Raw genomic sequence first — 20,998 nt, forward strand, 5'->3', positions numbered from 1 at the left:
TTTTAATTTTAAAATAACTAATTTTAATTCATACAAGAAAATTTTTAGATAACAAGCACAGTTTCATTTTAATATATAATTATGCACATATACATACATTATACACATACATATATAATTGTGCACATAAACAATATTTTTTATTTATTTTTCACTCAAAAATGCCTGAGTTTCTACCACCTACTAAACACACTTCCAGCCCTCAGGACTATTGTTTCAGACAGTATGGACAAAAGACCTTGTACTTGGAGCTTATACTGTAGTGAGGAGATAAAATAAACACAAAAATAAATATTTTAATATTTTAATTTATAAGTGCTATAATGAAATAGACAAAGAAATGGACTTTAATAGGAAATATTTTACATAGGGACATCAAAGAAGTCCTTTTAGCCAGGCATGAAGGCATGTGCCTGTTATCAAAAAAGACTCTCATCAACTTAGCAAGACCAGACCCTATAAAATGCGGCTGAGCATGTAGCTCAGAAGTACAGTTCTCCTGAGTTCAATCCCTAGTACCACAAAAAAATCCTTTTTGATGATGTAATAGTTGATTGAATATATACCTGAATACCAAGTGAAACAAATGAACAGTAAAATTGCCACTCGTTACTGAGTTTTAGATAGTGTACATATCTCCTAAATGTGAAGGAATGTATAATCTACTTTTGTTTTGAAGAAATGCTTTGCCATTGATTTGGTGGCTCCATCATTCTTTACCATAAGGTTTAGAAACTACCTTGACAGAATATAAGCCTCTTCATATACTTTGCAATCAAGATCAAATGGTCTTAGTCAGTCTTATTCTCACTGCCCTAATCCAAAAAGACTGACTGACCATGGGACCTAGAGGAAGGAAGATTATTTTATTTGCTTACAGTTCTTGGAGATTTGGGGGTTCAGTCCGTGTCAGACTGGGTCTTAATTGCTTAGAGCATGGCGATGGGAGGCAGAGAGAGAACAGGACTCTGCTCTCACATCCTGGAGGCAAGCAAGCAAGACAGCACAGTTTTCAAGGCCTCAGTCCCAGGCACCCACCTTCTCTGGGGCTGTGTTGTAGCTTGGAGGTAGATGCCCTTGGGTTCAGTCCTCAGTAACATACACATACGTGCACACACGCACACAAAAAGGCCTTTTTGCTAAGTCTTCGCCTATAGGTAGTTATTTTCTTAGCAGTGAATCAGTTTGTTGAGGGGAGTAAATACTAAGGTAGAGTTACTGGTGGCCGTTTGACTAGGCTCCTTTATAAATGGTTCAAGCATGAGAGCTGTATTTTCTATACATTTAAATATGCTGTTAGTTTCTTCTGAAGATTAACCTTTCTAGCTTTGCAATGTTTTCATATTCTGGAGAAACATTTAAAACATATTGTGCCTGTGTGGTTAAAGAATATTGTATTCCATCAGACAGTTACTTATCTTCAGAAAAAAATGAGTGGATGAGAACAGTTTTGATTTGGAATGCTAAGATAAAGGTACAACTTAAATAATTCACCCAAGCAGTAATAAATGTGTTTTGTGCACATTTCCTGCTGCTGAGGAGTGGCTGTGGGTTAGCCTCTAGAAGGAGAAAGGCTAACTGAAGCTACTGATTTCTCAGCCATGATTACTTTGTCATTTCTATAATAAGCTGTGAGCCCACTATGAGAATATACTGTATTTGGGATGCCAGTATGGCACATTTTCATTCATACTATGATGATTATTCTTTCTTGAAAGAGGATTTTTTACTATATTCTAAAATTTGTAATATGCTAGAACCATATTTCATAATCTGTATTTTACACAGTGCTAGTTCTGCATCATGTTGATAGTAGGGGGAAAAAAGGTTGATAGTACCTGGTTAAAATATGTTCACCAGTTTTGTTTACCATAGCACTATTCAGATTTGCTAAATGTGCATTATGAATCTCTAAGAGGAAACAGGGAATCTGGTATTTTCTAAAGCATCTTTAAGGATTTTCTCACCTTTTTTTTAAGTCAAAGAAAAAGTCACTGGGCAAGAAGCATTTGGGTAAATAGTATTCCAGACCAGTGTTTTTCAACCTGAGTCATTGATAACTTGGGCCAAGTAGTTCTTTGCTGTGGTACTTGTCTTGTATCGGCATCCCTTGTGTCTACCCAGTAGATGCTAGTAACATCTCCCAGCCTCCGCCCTCGGCTATGACAGCCAAAAGTATCTGGAAACATTTGTCTCTTAAGAGCAAAATCTAGTTCATAACCACTACTCTAGAATAATATTGCAGTATTCCAGGAAATTACAGCATTTAAGAATTTATATATGAACATTTTCTTGTATTAGGAAGAAACAGTACTTTGGAAAAGTAGAACCATAGGTAAAGAAGATTTAGTATAATCTACCATAGTTAGATTTCTGGGTCTACTTTATATCCTGGCCTAATTTTCTAGTAATTAATATATAGAGAACTATCTGCAAAAAAAAAAAATAGTTTCAGATTTTGCAGAGTATTACATGGCAGGGGAAAAAGGTATTTTTTTATTAAAAGAATAATCCATAGATTTAAATTGATTTGTTTATGAGGATAGTTATGAGGATGTGTCCCATTTCTAAAATTTTTTTTCATATATGTTTTATGCAGGGCTATTTTCTTCTTTTTGAGTCTATGTTAGATTCTGTGCTTTATGCAAAGAACAAATACTTGGCAAAAGAAGGATCTGGTGAGTATAAGACTTTAGTTTAATAATCTAATTTTAATCTCATAGAACAAAATGAACTTTTGAATTTCAAGTACACTATAGCTGAGAAAGTCCCCAATAGAGATGAAAGATGCTTCCATTAGAAGTTTTAAGATGTGCGTTTATAATATTGTTGAAGTAGAACATTAGATAAAATATGCAGAGCTCCAACTTAATCGTATTTTCAAGAACATTTTTATTTAAAAGGGTTTTAAAATAAAAAGGACTAGATTTGTGGAGCTTTTTAATATCCAAATCAAAATCTAATCGAGAAATACCATTTCATTTTCAATTTTGTGTCATTTAGTTCCTTTTTCCAGTAACATATTTCATACTAAGTTTGAGGTTATTCATTTTAATGGCAAATTTTTATGGCTTCACTAAATAATAAAATCTTGGCTTCTCTGTGATTTAGTGAGAACATTTACGTAGCAACTATGTTTTTCTACTTTGTGTATAAATAGATCTCAGTAAATTTGGAAGGCCTTTTTTCATGTCTTTGGATAATGTGTCAAGAGATTAAGTCTGCACACTTGTAGGCAGGTTGTGTTTTAGTAGTGTGTTTTGTTTATCTTTGTCATTTCAATGAACTCTGCAGCTTCTAGGAAAGATAGCAACATAACATGCTTACTCAATTGAATCATGAAAACTGAATTGCATAGCATCTGTCCTTCATCCTTCACCTCTTCCTGTACATTCCTTTTCTCAGAGCTTCAGAATCCACAAATGGTCTCCATGGTCAGAGTGTAGCTAATAAATATTACCTGAGAGGACCTGGGCATAGTGACACATGCCTGTAATCACCTGGGAAGTTGATGCAGGATCACAAGTGTGTGGCCAGCCTCGACAACTTAGCAAGACCCTGTCTCGAAGTAAAACAAAACAAAAAAAAATAAACACACAAAACTTTAGAAAGGGCCATAGATTTAGCTCAGTGGTAGATCACTTACCTAGAATGCATGAGGCCTTGGGTTCAGTCCTGTTTTGAAGGAAAAAATGTTACCTGAAAATAAAAAAAGAGGGAGACATGTTGAACAATGACAAGGCACTTGACCACAGTTATTCCTCCTGCCCACCAGTATTCTGTGCAGTTACTCAGGCAGTTATGGTACAGTTAAAAATCATGGTCAAAAACATGAAAACAGAAAATTCTCCAGAACAATAAGAGTTCTTTTTATAATAACATTTAAAAATATTGCCTTTTTATGTTTAAAATGTGCCCATTTGATCAATATATTTTCTGCAGTAATTTTAAGATAAGTTCTTGATCTTTTTATTGAGCCTGGCTAGGATTTAGGTATTTTTTACCCTGTAATAGTTGGTTATAGATTTCTTAAATTATAGTGTGTGTGTGTGTGTGTGTGTGTGTGTGTGTGTGCGTGTGTGTGTGTGTGTGTGTGTGTGTGTGTGTGTGTTACTGGGGATGAAACCTAGGGGTTTTTTTTGTTTGTTTGTTTTTTGTTTTTTGCCGTACTGGGGATGAAACCCAGGGACATTCTACCTCCGAGCTATACCCCTACCCCTATTGTTTTAGTCTTTTAATTTTTGAAACAGGGTCTCACTGAGTTGCTGAGGGCCTAAGTAGCTGAGGCTGGCTACAAACCTGCGATCCTTCTCTCTCAGGCTCCCAAGTACTGGGACTATAAGTGTGCCCATCACACCTGGCTATTGGCTTTGTTTCTAATGACTAAAGAAATATTAGTTTCTATTTATTGTCTGTTTCCTAGCTGTCAAATAATATGCTCCACACTTATGTTATTAGATGTCATACAAACAGCTTTTTGCAATTTTAGGAATAATCTCATAAAGGTGTACTGGATGAACATATTAACTAGCCAAGCCTTTTTTTTTTTAACTCAGATCTGCCTGATTCCAGTATTCATGTTCTTTTCACTTAATTTTGTAGTCCCTACTAAAGTACACTTTTTAATATATGACTCTTGCTGTGAAGTTCCAGGGAAGATTCAGATCACTGTTCCCATACCACCCTGAATGGTACTCATTGATCTTACTGAAAAACTGACAGCAACTTAATACATTTAAATTGAATTCTCAGTGAAATTCATTAAGAACCTGCAGCCATGTGAACCGTGCCAGAGCTATTTCCCATTATCAGAGGGATAATAGGGAGGCTTCTAAGTCTAGTTCATTGCAACTTTTCTATAGCTAAGATTAGTGTTAAGATGATTTGTAGACATACTGAGAAATAGGTAAGTAAGCACTTAACTGCTTAACCAGTACTATTGACTGTTATTATTAACAGAATCTAGAGAAGCCAGGAATGTGGAAAATGAATGGTTTGGCCTGGTTTGTGCCTCAATGAATATCAGCAGTTGTTTAGACACTTGTTTTATACATACACACCCAAAAAAGGGACCTAAAAAAATTGAACTGGCAGTTCCCACCTCCACCAGGTGAAATGAATTATGATTCTATTTCTAACCTTCTGAAAAATATAGTAACATGGTAGACTAATTATATGCCTATTTCTGTCTTGGCTTTTAATATTATACAATTCTCTCAAACAAAAAAAAAGTTGGATATCTAAAGGAAACAAAAAAAGGAGGAAATATGCTAATTTTATTATTATTAATGAGAGGAAATTAGTAAATAGTGCTGAAAATGGGGAACCAAAGATGTTACATAGGTTTTGATTATAAAGGAATCTACTAGAACAGAAGTATAGGGCTTCCTAAATATAAGAATTACTATGCAGGGAAAGGGCTGGAGATGCAGCCCAATGGTAGAATGCTTGCCTAGCATGAGCAAAACTGGGCTCATATTTCCAACAGTGCCCCTCCCAATAAAAAGAAGATAATAGAAAATGGTAGCCATGAAATCAATATTTCTCAGATGACTAAATATAAATGGATTAAACTCACCTATTAAAAGCAAAATAGTACTAAAATTGGAACCATACAAAAAATTATCATGTCCCTGTAAAAGGAACACTAACATGCATATGAATAATTTTACATTGGCTCACAAAATAATACCTAATTCCCTGTACTTTATAGAGCCGTATTTAAAATTTTGATTTAGAAAAATTGATTCAGATAAAATTAAGAGGGTAGATATTCAGGTAAATCCAAACAAAATGAAAACAAGCATTCATGATATTGATGCCAGACAAAGGAGAATTGGGGACAATATATTGTATGATCAGCCTCTGAAAAGTAGACATGCCTAACCTGCAAAGGATGGAAGGAAATCAAGTTTCTGTCATTTTCTACTTCCACAGAGGAAGCAGGCTCTGCCTCGTAATAGAGAGGATTGCATTTTAGAAGTGGACAGCAAAATAGATTAGCCAACATAAACCATGCACTGGTAGTTCTGCCTCCATCCAAGAGTCTGCTTTAGAATTGGCTTTTGAAAATCTGATCTATGCTAATAAGAAACTATCTCTGTTGTAAATTCCAAATTTGCAAATGTACTTTTCTTCCTGCTCCCCTTTCTGCACAGAAAATTGAACCATACATCTTTTGGTTTTTTCCAATGATGTTGCTGTAGTGTTATTTTTCTACTTTTTTTTAGTATATAAATTTTCAGAGCCTATTATAGCTACCTGTTATCATTGTTAACCTTTTGTGGGCCTAGTCATTATGAGTACGTTAATGATGGGCAAAGTATCTAATTTCCAAGTAAGTATTACTTAAGATGTCTTTATTACATAAATTAGAAGCTAATTATTTAAGCTTATTTGACTTTTAAGATGTCCGCCATCTTGGTGACAGTATAGTATATTTCTTTGTATTCATACCAAGCATGTTGCTATCATCGTTACTTCACTGAAATCTTTCTCTGTATCATTCATATATTTTGTAAAATGCACAGTTTGTTTTGACTTATTTACTATCGCCTTTTGTTTTAACCGTTTTTACTCTGGTCATTTATATACAAACATTGATACTAGTATTTATTAGGAGTTGTGTTCTTACACAGCTCAGTCTTATCCTGTAGTGTCTGGAAGTTTGTGAGGCATTTTTTAAGGGATAGAGGATTTCCCATCTTTATCTATTCACCATGTGAGCTGTTCTAGTGACAAATGAATTCTGGGCAGTGAACCGAGAAGGACACAGATGTCAAAGCCATGAATTTATAAATGGTCTGTAAGGAGCTTTTGACCAATCAGCGTTATGTTAATTTCACCAACAAGCAGGAATAATTATTCAATTACAGCTTCTGACAAAAAAATCAAATGACAAGTGTGTCAGAATGTGAAGGTAAAGTTAGGCAAGATTCTGGCAGGTGGCCCAAATTTAGGCAGCAGTGTAGAAGTAGGCATAAAACCAAAATTGACCTACAACTCTGCTTACAAATCCTATGTGGATATTCAGTAGTCTTACTGAGATTTACAAAGTAACTTCATTTTAAGTTTTAAAATGCAAAAACCATTATTTTTGTTATCTTTGTGAAATACAAATAGCTTGAAAATATATCCCAACACTAGAAAGAGCAAAATCATATTCCTCTTCAGTTTGTTTCTTATTACTTACCTAATTTCAAACCTTTTTCCTTTTAGTAAACTATTCATTTTCCTTCTCAGTAAGCCCTCTTTATTTCTTAGTGGTATTACTAGTACATCCCGTTGATGTAGAACCACGTATCAGCAAACTTTTTCTGTAAAAGGCTAGAGAGTAAATAGTTGAGTTTCTTTGCCATAATGCTCTCTGTCCGAACTGTTTATTCAGTTCTGCCACTAGCATGTCATAACCACAGGTAATAGGCAAACAAATGTGGTGGTGTTCTAAATTAACTTTTTACAAAAACAGCCAGCAGACTATATTTGACCCACAGACTATATATTACTGAATCTGATAGCAGAATTTTTAATGCTCTCAATTTCTGAGGTTTTTACTAATAATCCAAAATAGAAGAGCTTTATGAACTGTTTTAACCTCAAAGTCTGTGTACTGTGTAACTCTGTTGGGTATTTAGTTCCCATAAGCCACAGTGTGACTGGTACTCCGTGAGGTATTATACTGCAGTGGCCCTGCTAATAACCCCTATCCTACATTTCTCCCTTATCTACATCAGGGGTATCTATCTCTGGCCCATTGCCTTTTTTGTAGATAAAGTTTCATTGGGAAACAATCCATGCTCACTTGTTAACCTATTTCCCTGTAGCTGATCCTCTTGCCGGTCAGCATTTCCAATAACAAATCAGTTACTTTGAAGAATTTATGAGTCAGGAACTTAAACAAGAAGCCTTACCTGCTTATGAAGTGAGGGGAGAGTGTGAGTGCCTCATTTCACAGGGCAATGGGCTCTGGTCCAGTACAGCCTGGCGCACCTTTCTCCCAGGCCCTATTATATATGACTTGAGAAACTCACCAGTGACCTAGCACAAGGTGTTTTTTCTGGGCATCTTGAAAATAAGCTTCGTGATTGCTTTGATGCCAGCAGATCTAATCATGGCTTTTATTTGGAGGATAATTTAGTCTGTTGTCACTGAATAATTTCTAAGGCTGTGGATGAAAATGAAGTTTAGGGGAAGAAAAGGACAAATTCTTTGCCGTTCAGTCTGACCGCTAGTTAATAATCATGGGCTTTCTTTTCGGCATTTTCTTTGGTACATTTATACTTGCTCTCTGCTAATAGGGGAACATTGGGGGCTTATGTTTTAATTCATGAGGCCCCCCTAAAAGTTGCTATTTGAGATAGTTCAAAGGGAAAGTTATTTGTTAGAAAATATGTATTTTGTGTGTGTGTGTGCCGTAAAAGCCTTTGCTGTTGCTAGTAAAAGTTTTTCCTCGGTCGTTCTTTATCCTCCTCACACGTAGCCTGTTGGTTTTCTTCTGTAGTCCTAGCTGCTCAGCCTCCTTTTCTCCTCTGTGCCCCTCAAATTCTAGTACTACGTATTCTCTTTAGATCACTTCATTTCCATTTGTATATTCAAGGCCTCCAGATGTGTATCTTGGCCCCAAATAATCTCGTTTGAATTTTAGATCTGTGTTTCAGCTCTTTATTGAACACTTTTCAGTTGGATATAAATAACTTTCATATTCCTCTTGAGTGTGCTCACATTTGTATCTTTATTATAATGTGGCAATCTGTCCAGTTGCTGAAAGCTAAACAAACTCTTCCTCATCTCCATAGCTAGTCAGCCTCAAAGTCCTATCAGTTGCTCCAGGCAAGTCTGCTGTGAGCTTCCCTAGTACATTGCATTTTCCCTTCCTTATTGTCATATTAAGTATGAGTTTCTTTAGAATAGGGACATGGATTCACATTCTTTAAATTAGACTGGAACATATGTCTGGTACATAGTTAATAGTCATAAGCATTTTTTTTTTAATTTAAAAAGGAGGTTAATGTGAACTAGTCTTCTACTTAGCTCTAAATTTCCATTTCATTTTTTACATGCTACATATTTTTCTAAATGATTTGTCTCTTTCTTTGATTTTTAGAGAAATATATGAAATAAAAGATTTAGTACCTTTTCTAAGTTAGAATATTTATAGTTTTATATGCTTATTTCAGAGTTAATTATATAAATCTTTTAAAATAATTTTAATAGGAGTCAGTCATTAGAATACTTATTTGAATTATTTATTTATTTATTTATTTATTTAATTTTGTGGTACTGGGGTTCCTGGAAGCCCTTCTACCTCCAGGCTACACTCCCAGACCTATTTTATACTTTTTTATTTTTGGAAACAGGGTCTCTTAAGCCAGCACAGCTGGCTTCCAACCTACATGAATCTCCTGTCTCCGCCTCCCAAGTGTTGGGATTACAAGTGTGCGCCGCCATGCCTGGCCTTATTTGAATTTTATGAACATGAAAATAGATGTGTATTTTTACACATGGCTACAAAGATAATTCGGTTGTTTTCTCTGATCCATACCTTTATCAACCTCCCATTGCTAGTAATTGATGATGAAATTGGTATTTGTATTGAGCCTTTAAAAAATTATATTCTCTAATAAAAGGAGACAGTGCTACATTGCTGGGCATTTTTTTGGTTACAGTCTACCCTGACATTTGCACTATCAGCCTTGTGGCCGTGAGTGATGTGAATAAGCACGGGGACAGAATTGCTTTTTGGGATGATGTCTATGGCTTCAACATGTCTTGCATGAAGAAAGCAGTTATTCCAGAAGCTGTCGTGGAAGTTCTAGATCCGAAGACTCTGATTTCAGACCCTTGTGGCATTAAGGTGAGTGTTTTACTTATTTTTTTTTAAGAGTATTGCTATTTTTCTTAGTTCATTATTTGAAATCAATAAAATCATTCCTCTGTGTCTATGGGGATTGGTTCCCAGTACACTCTTCAGATACCAAACTCCAAGGATGCTCAAGTTCCTTATCCAAAATGGTATAGTATTTGAATATGACCATATAACATCCTTCTTTATACTTTAAATTATCTCTCATTACTCACACTAATGCTATATAAGTAGTTATTATAATGTAGTATTTAGGAGAACAATAAGAACTAATAATAAGGAAACAAATTTACATATTTCCTAGAAGTGTGATCTTTTTTCCAAACACTTTTAATCCACAGTTGAATCCAATGTTTTTGTATGTGGACCTTTTACCACTTGGCCCTATCACCCCTTTGGAATCACTTCTCTTTACATATTTAAACATCCTTATTTGGTTTTATAACCCCTCAAATCTAACTCTGAAGGGGTTGGATAGTTTACATTTAGTTTGACTTAATTAAGGCACAAAGTCCTGCTGTATTCTCATTTCTGCATCGCCACCACCTCTGGGCTTCATTAATTTAACTTTTTCTTCCCTAATTTAGTCTAGCCATTTTAGAGTAAGTAAATTATAGTGGATTTGCCCTGAAACTAAAGCCCTACTGTGTTAAAGTTCTTAGCTATTTTTTTGTATGTGTTTTTAGCATGTTAATCTCTGGTTTTATTGTGAATTTTTATGATGATTTTACATGGGTTCACTAATAAGTTTTCAGTGAAAAATTATTGCTTAAGAACTCAAATTTGCCAGGTGTGATGGCGCATACTTGTAATCCCCACACTTGGAAGGCTGAGACAGGAGGATCGCGCAGGTTCAAAGCCAGCCTTAGCTACTTAGTGAGGTTCTCAGCAACTTAGTGAGACCCTGTTTCCAAATAAAATATTTGGAAAGCCCGGAGGTAGAAAGCCTCTGGGTTCCACCCCCCCAAAAAAAAAAAAAAAAAAAAAGAACTCAAGTTTGTTTCAACTAGATAATCATATATATAGCTTGTTTAGCATTAGATTTAGGATAAAATTTTTCAACTAGAGCAAAGCAATTAAAATTACATTCAGCTTTTTCAGCTTTTAAGGAAAACAACCACAAATCATAACCTACTTGAAAATTTTGTGACTGTTCCATGCTGTGGTACACTGATACTGATTTATTTGGGTCTTTGGCTCAGAGGAGGCATATGCAGTTACAGCCTACTTAGCCTTACTGCACAGCAGAAAAAGGAGTTGGGAGACGAGTGCTTATTTCTCTCTCTAGTACTCTCTTTGCTTAATCCTCAATAAAGAGTTGAAATACAAAATTTACATCTGAAAAATGAAGGTATTTAATAAGTATACATATTCATCATTTTTAAGTAATATCATATGTTCCTCAGTGCACTTAAAAGATAACCACACTTTTAACACTAAAATTTTTCCCAAACTATTATATAATGTCCCAGGTATATAATTAAATGTTATATTCACTGGAATATATATATCTTCCGGTGAGTACAATTATAATATATATATATAAAATATATATATTACACCGGGCGTGGTGGCGCACGGTTGTAATCCTCGCGCTTGGGAGGCAGAGACAGGAGGATCGAGCAGGTTCAGAGCCAGCCACACTGGCTTAAGAGACCCTGTTTCCTGTTTTCGTGTGTGTGTGTGTGTGTGTGTGTGTGTGTGTGTTTGTGAACCAGGATTTATTCTACCTCTGAATTACACTCCCACCTCCTTTTTTAAATTTGGGAACAGGGTCTCGCTAAGTTTCTGAGGCTACCATCCTCCAGTCTCAGCCTCCCACGTACTAGGAATTACAGGCATGTGCCACCACGCCTGACAGTATTTGCTAGGTTATAATGCACTCATGGCAAGTCATTTGATAGCAACATTTACAGCACACTTCCAGCCAGACTGTTCTGCGGATTCTGAACCTACCATCCTCCAGTGTCAGACTCTCAAGTACTAGAAATAAAAATATTCACTCAGTTATAATGTACTCATGGCAGGTCAGTTGATAGCAGCCTTTACAGCACACTTCTAGTCAGACTGCTGTAGCTGAAAGGAGATTCCATCACCTCTCCAAAATGAAATGGAGAAGAATTTGAACCAGAACAGAATGCAAAAATAAAGATATTTTGCTTTTTTTTTCTCCTAAGTTGAGTCTTCATAGTTTTGCTGTTTGATTTGAAGTTATTTTGGGGTTTTCTAATATGTAATAAACTTTAAACGCATCAACAGAAATGAATTTGAAAACATTTCCTATGATTAGCATGCATTTTCAAATTGCCATTTCCTCTAAAATTATTGACTGTTATCACACATAAATTATAGCCAGTGAGGCAGGTTGGGTATGCAAGATGATTTTTAGGGAAACACAGAATAATACTTTGTTTTGTAGTATTTATTTTAATGTGTCTTAGGTAAACTAGGAGAGCAGAGCCATAATTTTATATATATTATTGCTTATAAGAAATATAAGTAAAAGCAACTAATGTAATTTAAAGACAAATTAACCAAATGATAATGCTAGTACCTCTTAAATTTGGAAAATAATCTTCAAAATGATATGCAAAACATTTACACTTTTAAAATATCAACAATAATCCATTTTGCATTGAAAAAGAAGTGTTTAATCTGTTTTTGTTGTTGTTTACTTTTTTTTGTCTCTTATCTTCTCTCCCTTTTAATGGGTAGCATATAGATTGTCACACAACATCTATCTCAGATTTGGAGTTTTCTTCAGATTTTACCCTGAAAATCACAAAAACATCTGTGTGCACGGTAAGCTGTTCATTTTTCCTTTCACAGATTTCACTATCCATGCAGTTGATTGGCAGACTAATGAATTAATTACCAGACTTGTGATAAATGAAAACCACTATTGCCTTTGACAGTTGATTTTTGTCTTTGCTAGGTCATTGAACAGATCTGGTTTAGTAGTTGAGTAGACTTCAGAAAAGTTAGTTCAATTTAATAGGAAAAGTATTAGGAAACCATTTTTACATGATGATTTGTCTTTTCATATTTTCATTATTACCTGTCTCATAATTAATTGAGAGCATTTTAAGTTACTTTCATTGAAAACTATATTGTGAGAAAACTGTAAACTATATTATGAGAAAATTATGTGGGACTCATTAGGCATGTTAATGCTTTAACTTGATTCTTTAAATATTGTTCAGATTGGGATGCAAAAGATTTTATGATTTAATAATTGTCTCAGTTTTGATCCAGTAACTCTTTTATATCCAAATAAATTTAACATTCAACATACTACAATATTTTGGAAATTTCTTTTAATTGAAGTTACTTTTAAATTTTTAAAAGTTAAATACCTAGCCATGCATGGTGGCCCAAGCTTGTTAATTAGGCATGTTAATGCTTTAACTTGATTCTTTAAATATTGTTCAGATTGGGATGCAAAAGATTTTATGATTTAATAATTGTCTCAGTTTTGATCCAGTAACTCTTTTATATCCAAATAAATTTAACATTCAACATACTACAATATTTTGGAAATTTCTTTTAATTGAAGTTACTTTTAAATTTTTAAAAGTTAAATACCTAGCCATGCATGGTGGCCCAAGCTTGTAATCCCAGCATTCAGGAGGCTGAGACTGGAGGATCACCGTTCTCGGACAGCCTCAGCTACTTAGTGAGGCCCTCTGCAACTTAGTGAGACCCTATTTCAAAATAAAAAATAGGGCAGGGGAGCTGGGCGTGGTGGCACACACTTGTAATCCCCGCGCGTGGGAGGCTAAGACAGGAGGATCGCATGGGTTCGAAGCCAGCCTCAGCTACTTTACTGAGGCTTTCAGCAACTTAGTGAGACCCTGTTTCCAAGTAAAATATAAAAAAAGGTCTGAGAGTAAAGCCCAGAGGTAGAAAGCCTCTGGGTTCCACCCCCAGTACTACCAAAAAAAAAAATTAAAAAAAAAAATAGGGCAGGGGGTATAGCTCAGAGGTTGACTGCCCCTGAGTTCCATCCCCAAACCTGCCCCCCCGCAAAAAAAAAAAGTTAAATACCTAGATTCCAGATTTGTGACTTTGGAATGGGCACTGCATCCATGTATTCATTTATTCATTCATTCATTTATTTATTTATTTATTTATTTATAGTTTGTGTGTGTGTGTGTGTGTGTGTGTGTGTGTGTGTCTGTGTGTGTGATACTGGGGGTGGAACTCAGGGTCTTTCTACCTCCAGCTATATTCCCAGACCTATTTTATACTTTATTTGGAAACAAGAGTCTCACTAAGTTGCTGAGAGCCTCACTAAGTAGCTGAGGCTGGCTTCGAACTTGTGTGATCCTCTTGTCTCAGCCTCCCAAGAGCTGTGATTACAAGTATGTGCCACCACGCCTGGCAATATATCCATGTATTTAATTAAATGATAACCAAAATTTTATTCTCTCCACCTCCCACAAATTTTCAAATTGTTTTTAAAAATTGAAATTATTATGTGCAAAGCATGGTGGCGCATGCTATAATAATAGTTCTTGAGAGGTTGAGACAGGTGGATCACAGATTCCCAGCTAGCAACTTAGGGAGACCTACGTTATGTTTCAAAATTAAAAATAAAATTGGGCTGGGAGCACCCCTTGGAGGTAAAGTAGCCCTAGGTTCAATTCCTAGTACTACACACACACACGCACACGCACGCACACACACACGCGCACACGCACGCACACACACACACACGCACGCACGCGCACGCACGCAAAATCCCCTTTTATTTTTCATTTGGAAACAGGGTCTTGCTATAGTTGCTGAGAGTCTCACTGTGTTGCTGAGTCTGTTCTCAAACTTGGAATCCTCCCAAGTACTGAGATTACATGTGTGTGCCACCACACCCAGCTCATCTGTGTTTTGGTCATTGTAATCTGTGAGAATTTTTTAAAATACCATCTTGATTAATGAAAGTTGATCAGTCTTTGGGGTTCCTAGAAAGTATTTGTCATATCACCAGATTAAACCTATTCTCACTCACCTTCACATAAAATAGAAGAGATGTTAAAATTCTAGCAACATCAGAACAACATTTGTTTCTAGTTGTACATATTTTTGAACTTTATACAGTTACAACAGTATTTACTGTCATTAAGATTTTTTTATGTTCTGATTTATTGGTCATTATTCTTGATTTCAGACGACTGAATCCAAATCAGTTTGTTTAAACTGAAAAGGATTTATTAAGGGGAATAGGATAATTCTGAGACACACTGAAAGAGACAAAGGAACAAACATATTTTGACCTTCTAGAAACAAGTCTTAGAACGGGCTTTCCACAGAGCTGCCTCTGTTGTGAAGAGAAGAGGAGTATAGTCCTTACAGGCTCCCTAACGTCCCAGGCCCTCCCATAAGTGCTAACCACTATTGGAAACCCCATGGTCACACATTCCTTCTCTGCCGCCTGCCCAATGCCCCTGCCCAGTTTCTCCTTGCATTCAGCCTATCTGCCTGGCTTCATCTAGGTCATGGAGAAAGAACCCTTGATATCAGGAAATATGGAAAGTTGTTTAGCTATGATAGGTTTATGCATATACATTTTCAGTCTTTGTGTGTATGTGTAGGGGGGTACTGGGTATGGGACCCAGGGGCAGTCTGCCTCCAAGCTACACCCCCAGCCCTATTTTTTATTCTTCATTTTGAAACAGGGTCCCACTTAGTTGCAAAGGGCCTCACTAAGTAGCTGAGGCTGTCCACGAGCCATGATCCTCATGTCTCAGCCTCTCAAATGTTGGGATTACAAGCGTGTGTCACCACACCCAGCTTCTTAAACCTATACATTTTTATAAGACATATTTAAAATTATTTTGTATTTCTTGTTACTTGGGATAGAGTTTATAAAGTTTAGTGTTAAAAGAAACTACATCTATCCTTCTTAGATCTTAATTTTATTCTGAATACTTAAAAAAGTAAAATGTAAGAAAAAGTCTATTTAATTTTGAAGGTTGTAACCAAAATATTAGTACTGAAAAAGAGTGTAAGTATCAAATAGTTGCTTCAGTTTGTCCTTGTACAATTAGAGTTCTATAAGAGAAACGAATTAGAAAAAATATGCCACATTATCATTACAGCTATTAGATGTAATATGCAACCTGGGTTCTTTAACACCTTTAGATTTTTATTCTATTTTTATTTTGCCTGAATAGTTGAGATTATCATGTCAAATAATTAGTTGATAAAATTGTATTCCTGAGGCTAGACATAATAACATACCTCTGTATGCTCCGTATTCAACAACCTAGCAATATGCTTAGCAACCAACAGGACTCTGTTTCAAAACAAACAAAAAAATTTAAAAGGGCTGGGCTGGGGTAGTATCTCAAAGGTAGAATCCCCCTGGGTTCAATCTCTAGTAACACCAAAAAAAAAAAAATTTATGATAATACCTAACAGTAATTGAACACTTGAATGTCATATAATGTGCTAATTACCTTTAAAGCCCCCCCCCCCATTTTACTGGTTAAGAATACAAATCACTATAATATTTTACTTAGAAAGTAAAATATCCATGCCGGGTGTGGTGGCGCACGCTTGTAATCCCTGCGCTTGGGAGGCTGAGACAGGAGGGTCGCACGGGTTCGAAGACAGCCTCAGCTACTTAGTGAGGCTTTCAACAACTTAGTGAGACCCTGTTTCCAAATAAAATATAAAAAAAAGGTCTGGGAGTATAGCCCGGAGGTAGAAAGCCTCTGGGATCCACCCCCAGTACCACCAAAAAATTTTAAAAAAGTAAAATATCCTTACTCTTTCCTGACTCCTTCCCCCAAAAAATACCTGAAAAACATAGAGAACCCCTGTCAGTAAGATATTTCCAGTGAAGAAGAATCCAGGTTGCATATTACATTTTTATCTGAAACATATTGCTTATTAAACAGATGTGGTACTTTTTAGCCAGTCTGGCAGTTGTTGAGAGGGAGAAAGAGGATGTATATAATCAAGATGTACTCTTCTTCCTTGGAGACAGGATTGACAGATGGGTTTGATGAAATAAGTTACTTATCTCACAGATAAAACAGTGGGTCTTTGAAATTTTTATTCTTTCATTTCTCAGAATAAGCTTAGAGTTGTTTGGTTAAGCATCTACATTTCTTGGAAGTGATAAAAGCCTGACATGAGTAAGATTTTGTGGCCCAGTGCTTTTATTAGGTTTTCATTATTAGTCAATTCCAGCTAACCACCCGTGTCTACACCTGGTTTTTGCTGTTTGGGGTGGTGCCAAGTCATGTTCTCCCACCAACTGACTGCACCTATTACACAAGCATGGTCTCTAAAGCTACTTCTGAATGAATAAATTCGTCACCTTGCTTACAAGAAATAGTCTTATAACAAAGGTATTAAAAAGGATGCATACCTAATTGGAAATTTTTTCTCCTTTCTGTAGTCAAAAGAATTAGTGAAGAGACTGAAAAATAAAAAACAATGCCTGGTAAAGGGATGGAGAATCAACTTTGGTAGTAAGAGGAAAGATTTGGCTTTGTTTTACATAGAGAAGAGGAAAGTATCTGGATTTGAATTGCTAAGTACAAACCTTCAGACATAATAAAGGCTTTTTTGTTTGTTTCTTGAAGAACATGCATTAACCACAAATTACGATGCCCAATTTCTGAGTAGTTAAGCCCATTTTAAATATATGCATAACCATTTGTTTTTTAATGAGTTTCTAAATTTGTGGCCTAATTAAAAAATTAGAGGAAATTGGATTTTTCAAAATAACAAGATACTAAGAACACCCCTTTGGATTTAATTTCAGTAGCATGTGTGCTGTAGGCTGATAGTGCTTTTAGATAGTTTCTCAGGTTATTAGAACTATCCATGGAAAACATCTTTTCTTTGCAGTCTTCCCACCAGTTACACATGCCACAGAAGACCTTTGATAGCATTTTTGTTTTTCATTAAATTCTAAGGACAAGAAAATTGAAAACTAATATGTTTTACTTATGAGCACTAGTTTACTTTTAAAGTTGTTTTCATAATCATGTAATGTACTTTTTTCTGTCATTTGTATAATCATATAATATCCAGCAACATGTATATTAGCATCTGTTTATAAGCTCCTTGCCAGTATAAAAAAGCATCTTCTTTTGGAATCTGATATATACATTAAGCGAATTTTAATAATACCTTTTAGATAACATGAGTTGTATACTTTGAAAATGAAAGCATTGCATATGATTTTATCAAATTAAATGCTGACAGATATCTTTGACATAAAGATTTTTATTTACTATATCAAATCATTTTCCTTAATGTTAGCATATTTATTTTACCTTTTTGTTAACATGCACTGTAGTAATTACTATATAGTGATTTAGAAACTTTATACAAACTTTCCTTAATATGTTTTTAAACATTTTTTAACAAGAATGTTATTATTCCTAGGTATTACTTTTTTTTTTTTTACTATGGTTGTTAAGGAGGAACTCACATTAAATAAGAAACAGCAGATTATTTTTATAATTTTGCTTAAAACATCTTAAAATTCTTTGTTTTAGATTATATAAAACTGCATATTTGAGTGCTGATATATGAGGTACTTAGTATCTTTTTTATTATAAGTTTTTAAATATTTATGTTAACAAAAGTACATACTAACAGATATTTCAACTTATTGAACAAACATCAAATGCTATATGCACACAAAAAATTAAATAAAACTTACTATCTGCCCTGAAAAGGCACAGATGCAAGAAGAGGCAGTTACTGAAGACGTTTTGGTATGACTCAAGATTTAAACATAGAAACACAGGATGACTAGGAACTGAAAGCATAGAAGAGAGGTATCCTCTAGAGGAAAAATTATTGATAGTAATTAATTTCTTTTCTCTAGACTTTTCCTTATAAATCAGTAAATATTTTTATTTTAATTAAATTTTTAGTTCTAGGATTCTTATTTTTTGAGTTAAGATTTTTATTTTTTATCTAAATTTCTTAACATATAATCGTTTTTAAGAGTCCTTACTAATTCTCCAAACCATCGGTGATTATGCTTTTCTGGATTTTTTTCTTTTCACTATTAGTCTTACTTTCTGTTTTATTCTCATTTGTATAAGTTTATATTTAATGCTACATCTTGTATAAAAAAAATGGTGCAAACTAAAGTAGGTAACATTTTTCCCTGGAGAACTAAGATGAGAGGCTGGCTTCTTTCATCTTATTGGGAGTTGAGTTGAGTCAGGACTTGGTGCCACTTCAATAGATTTCCAGTGTCCTGAGCATAGAGCCAGGCCCTCCTGGGAAGACCATCAAAATAAAGCTGTTTATAGTTCACTACAGTGAGGAACAGCACTGTCTTGATCATCTTAAATAGCCTCTGAGAGGAAGGAAAAGAAAATCAGTATATTTACAAGTGTTGGGCATCTTCCAAGGTAAGAGAAATTGGAAAGGAGAAGAAAATTCTCAGCTGGAGTTTGGTATTTCATGACCTAGTAGTGGAGCGTGGTAGACACAGTGAGAGGTGAGTCGTGAAGAGTATATCGTCTAGTTGAGCCATCTGTGCTTGAGAAGATGGCTTTTACTCTCTTGAGGATTAGTTGATAAGTTTACATTGTTCACATAAGTAGGCTTTCTTGAGGTACTTGAAGCAAACAGCCTCATCGTTCTGGGCAAAGGTTTCCAAAATGGTAAAGAATTGAAAAATAAGGTCCTGTTAATGATGACAGTGAACTGTGTGGTTATACATGGTTTGGGCTTGGGTTCTAAGCAGGGCAAGAAACCTCCTTCTCTTGCTGGGAGTACTGGCTCACACTGTAATCCTGTAATCCCAGTGTGTCAGCTGAACCAGGAGGATCACAGGCTCAAGACCAACCAGGCAATTTAAATCCTGTCTCAAAATAAAAGGAATGGGAGTTAGCTCAGTGGTAGACTATCTCTGGATTTAATCCCCAGTACTGCAACAAATTTACCCCCCCCCAAAAAAAAAGGAAGGGAAAGGAAGAACCCTTTCTCTCTACTGCTTTGCAGGCACAATCACAGGTGCATCTACCTCCTAACAAGTAATGTAAGGAAGAATTGGCCTGCCTTTTGGCTTCTCCAAATTGCCCTGAACCAAAATACCCAGGCCTAGCTATTAAAGATTGGTTGATATCTCCTGGTAAGTCCTGCAAAATTCTTATTCCTGTGCATTTCTGCTACTTTGCTGTGTATCTCCAGTCCCCACCCCATCTGTCCGTGGCTCCAGCATTTGTCTGAAGGTATGAAAGCCACCATTTGTTTGTACTCAACTACGAAAGATTAATCTCTAGAAATATTTTTTATTTCTTAGCATTCAAAATTCTTCCATATTTTTAATGAAAAGCATGATTTATCTAGTTTCTTTTTGTTATATCAGATTAAAGTTACTTGCTACCTTCTACATTGTAATTAGATACAACTCCTGGATAAATTGTTTTTTAAAGCCCAATCTGATGCATGCCTATAATCTTAGTACTTGGGAGTCTAAAACAGGAGTAGTGCAGGTTTGTGGGCAGCATGTTAGCGGGACTCTCAACAACCTGGGGAGACCTTGTTTCAAAATAAAAAATTAAAGGAGCTGAGAATGCAGCTTGGAGGTATAACACCCCTGGGATCAATCCCCAGTGCCACACAATCACACACACACACAAAGCTTAATCTGAACAATAAATCTGAGCCTACCTATTTAGGATTTTTAAAAGGAAAGAAACATAAATGAAAGTCAGTGAATTAAAAATTAATTATATATTTTCTCTCTATTCAGTTCTTTTCTTAATACTTGACAAGTGGTAGAAAGATACTTAATAGGCACCAATATTTAGCATCAAAAGAGGTCTTTAATTTTGAGTTACATCTTTACAAGGCCAATGCAATTGCTATGAAAAGAAACTTCAAAATGTTTACAGTTCAGGCTTGAGAGGTTCCTTAGTCATGGTACTTTTTATTTTTATTTTGCAATTAAGCTTTAAATTTTCCTAATGTCTTAAGAAATAAAACTTCATTAGCCCAATTCTTTGCAGTTGTGCTTGTAAAATCTTCTGTAAAGGTTTTTGAAAAACCTTTGACAGTAGAAATCTAATTCCAAGCTCATTCTTGGGTACTAAATCAGTTCATAGTACTTTTTGGTGTAAATTGACCTAATTTTGACCTTGCAAAGTT

At 35.3% G+C, this 20,998-nt stretch overlaps 1 protein-coding gene across 2 annotated transcripts in view; it reads left to right on the top strand.

Moving 5' to 3' along the window:
- PRMT3 (protein arginine methyltransferase 3) overlaps window positions 1-20,998 on the top strand; it is a gene marked incomplete at both ends in the record, with an annotated part of 124,146 nt that overhangs the window by 62,816 nt on the left and 40,332 nt on the right. For both annotated transcript variants that reach the window (XM_080704827.1, XM_080704828.1), the window contains 3 exons: window positions 2,600-2,678; window positions 9,666-9,853; window positions 12,578-12,664. In XM_080704827.1, coding sequence (XP_080560953.1) covers window positions 2,600-2,678; window positions 9,666-9,853; window positions 12,578-12,664 — 354 coding nt within the window. The remainder of the gene's footprint in view (window positions 1-2,599; window positions 2,679-9,665; window positions 9,854-12,577; window positions 12,665-20,998) is intronic.

Source organism: Muscardinus avellanarius, assembly GCF_963383645.1.
Source record: "Muscardinus avellanarius genome assembly, chromosome: 1".
Lineage (NCBI taxonomy): Eukaryota > Metazoa > Chordata > Mammalia > Rodentia > Gliridae > Muscardinus > Muscardinus avellanarius.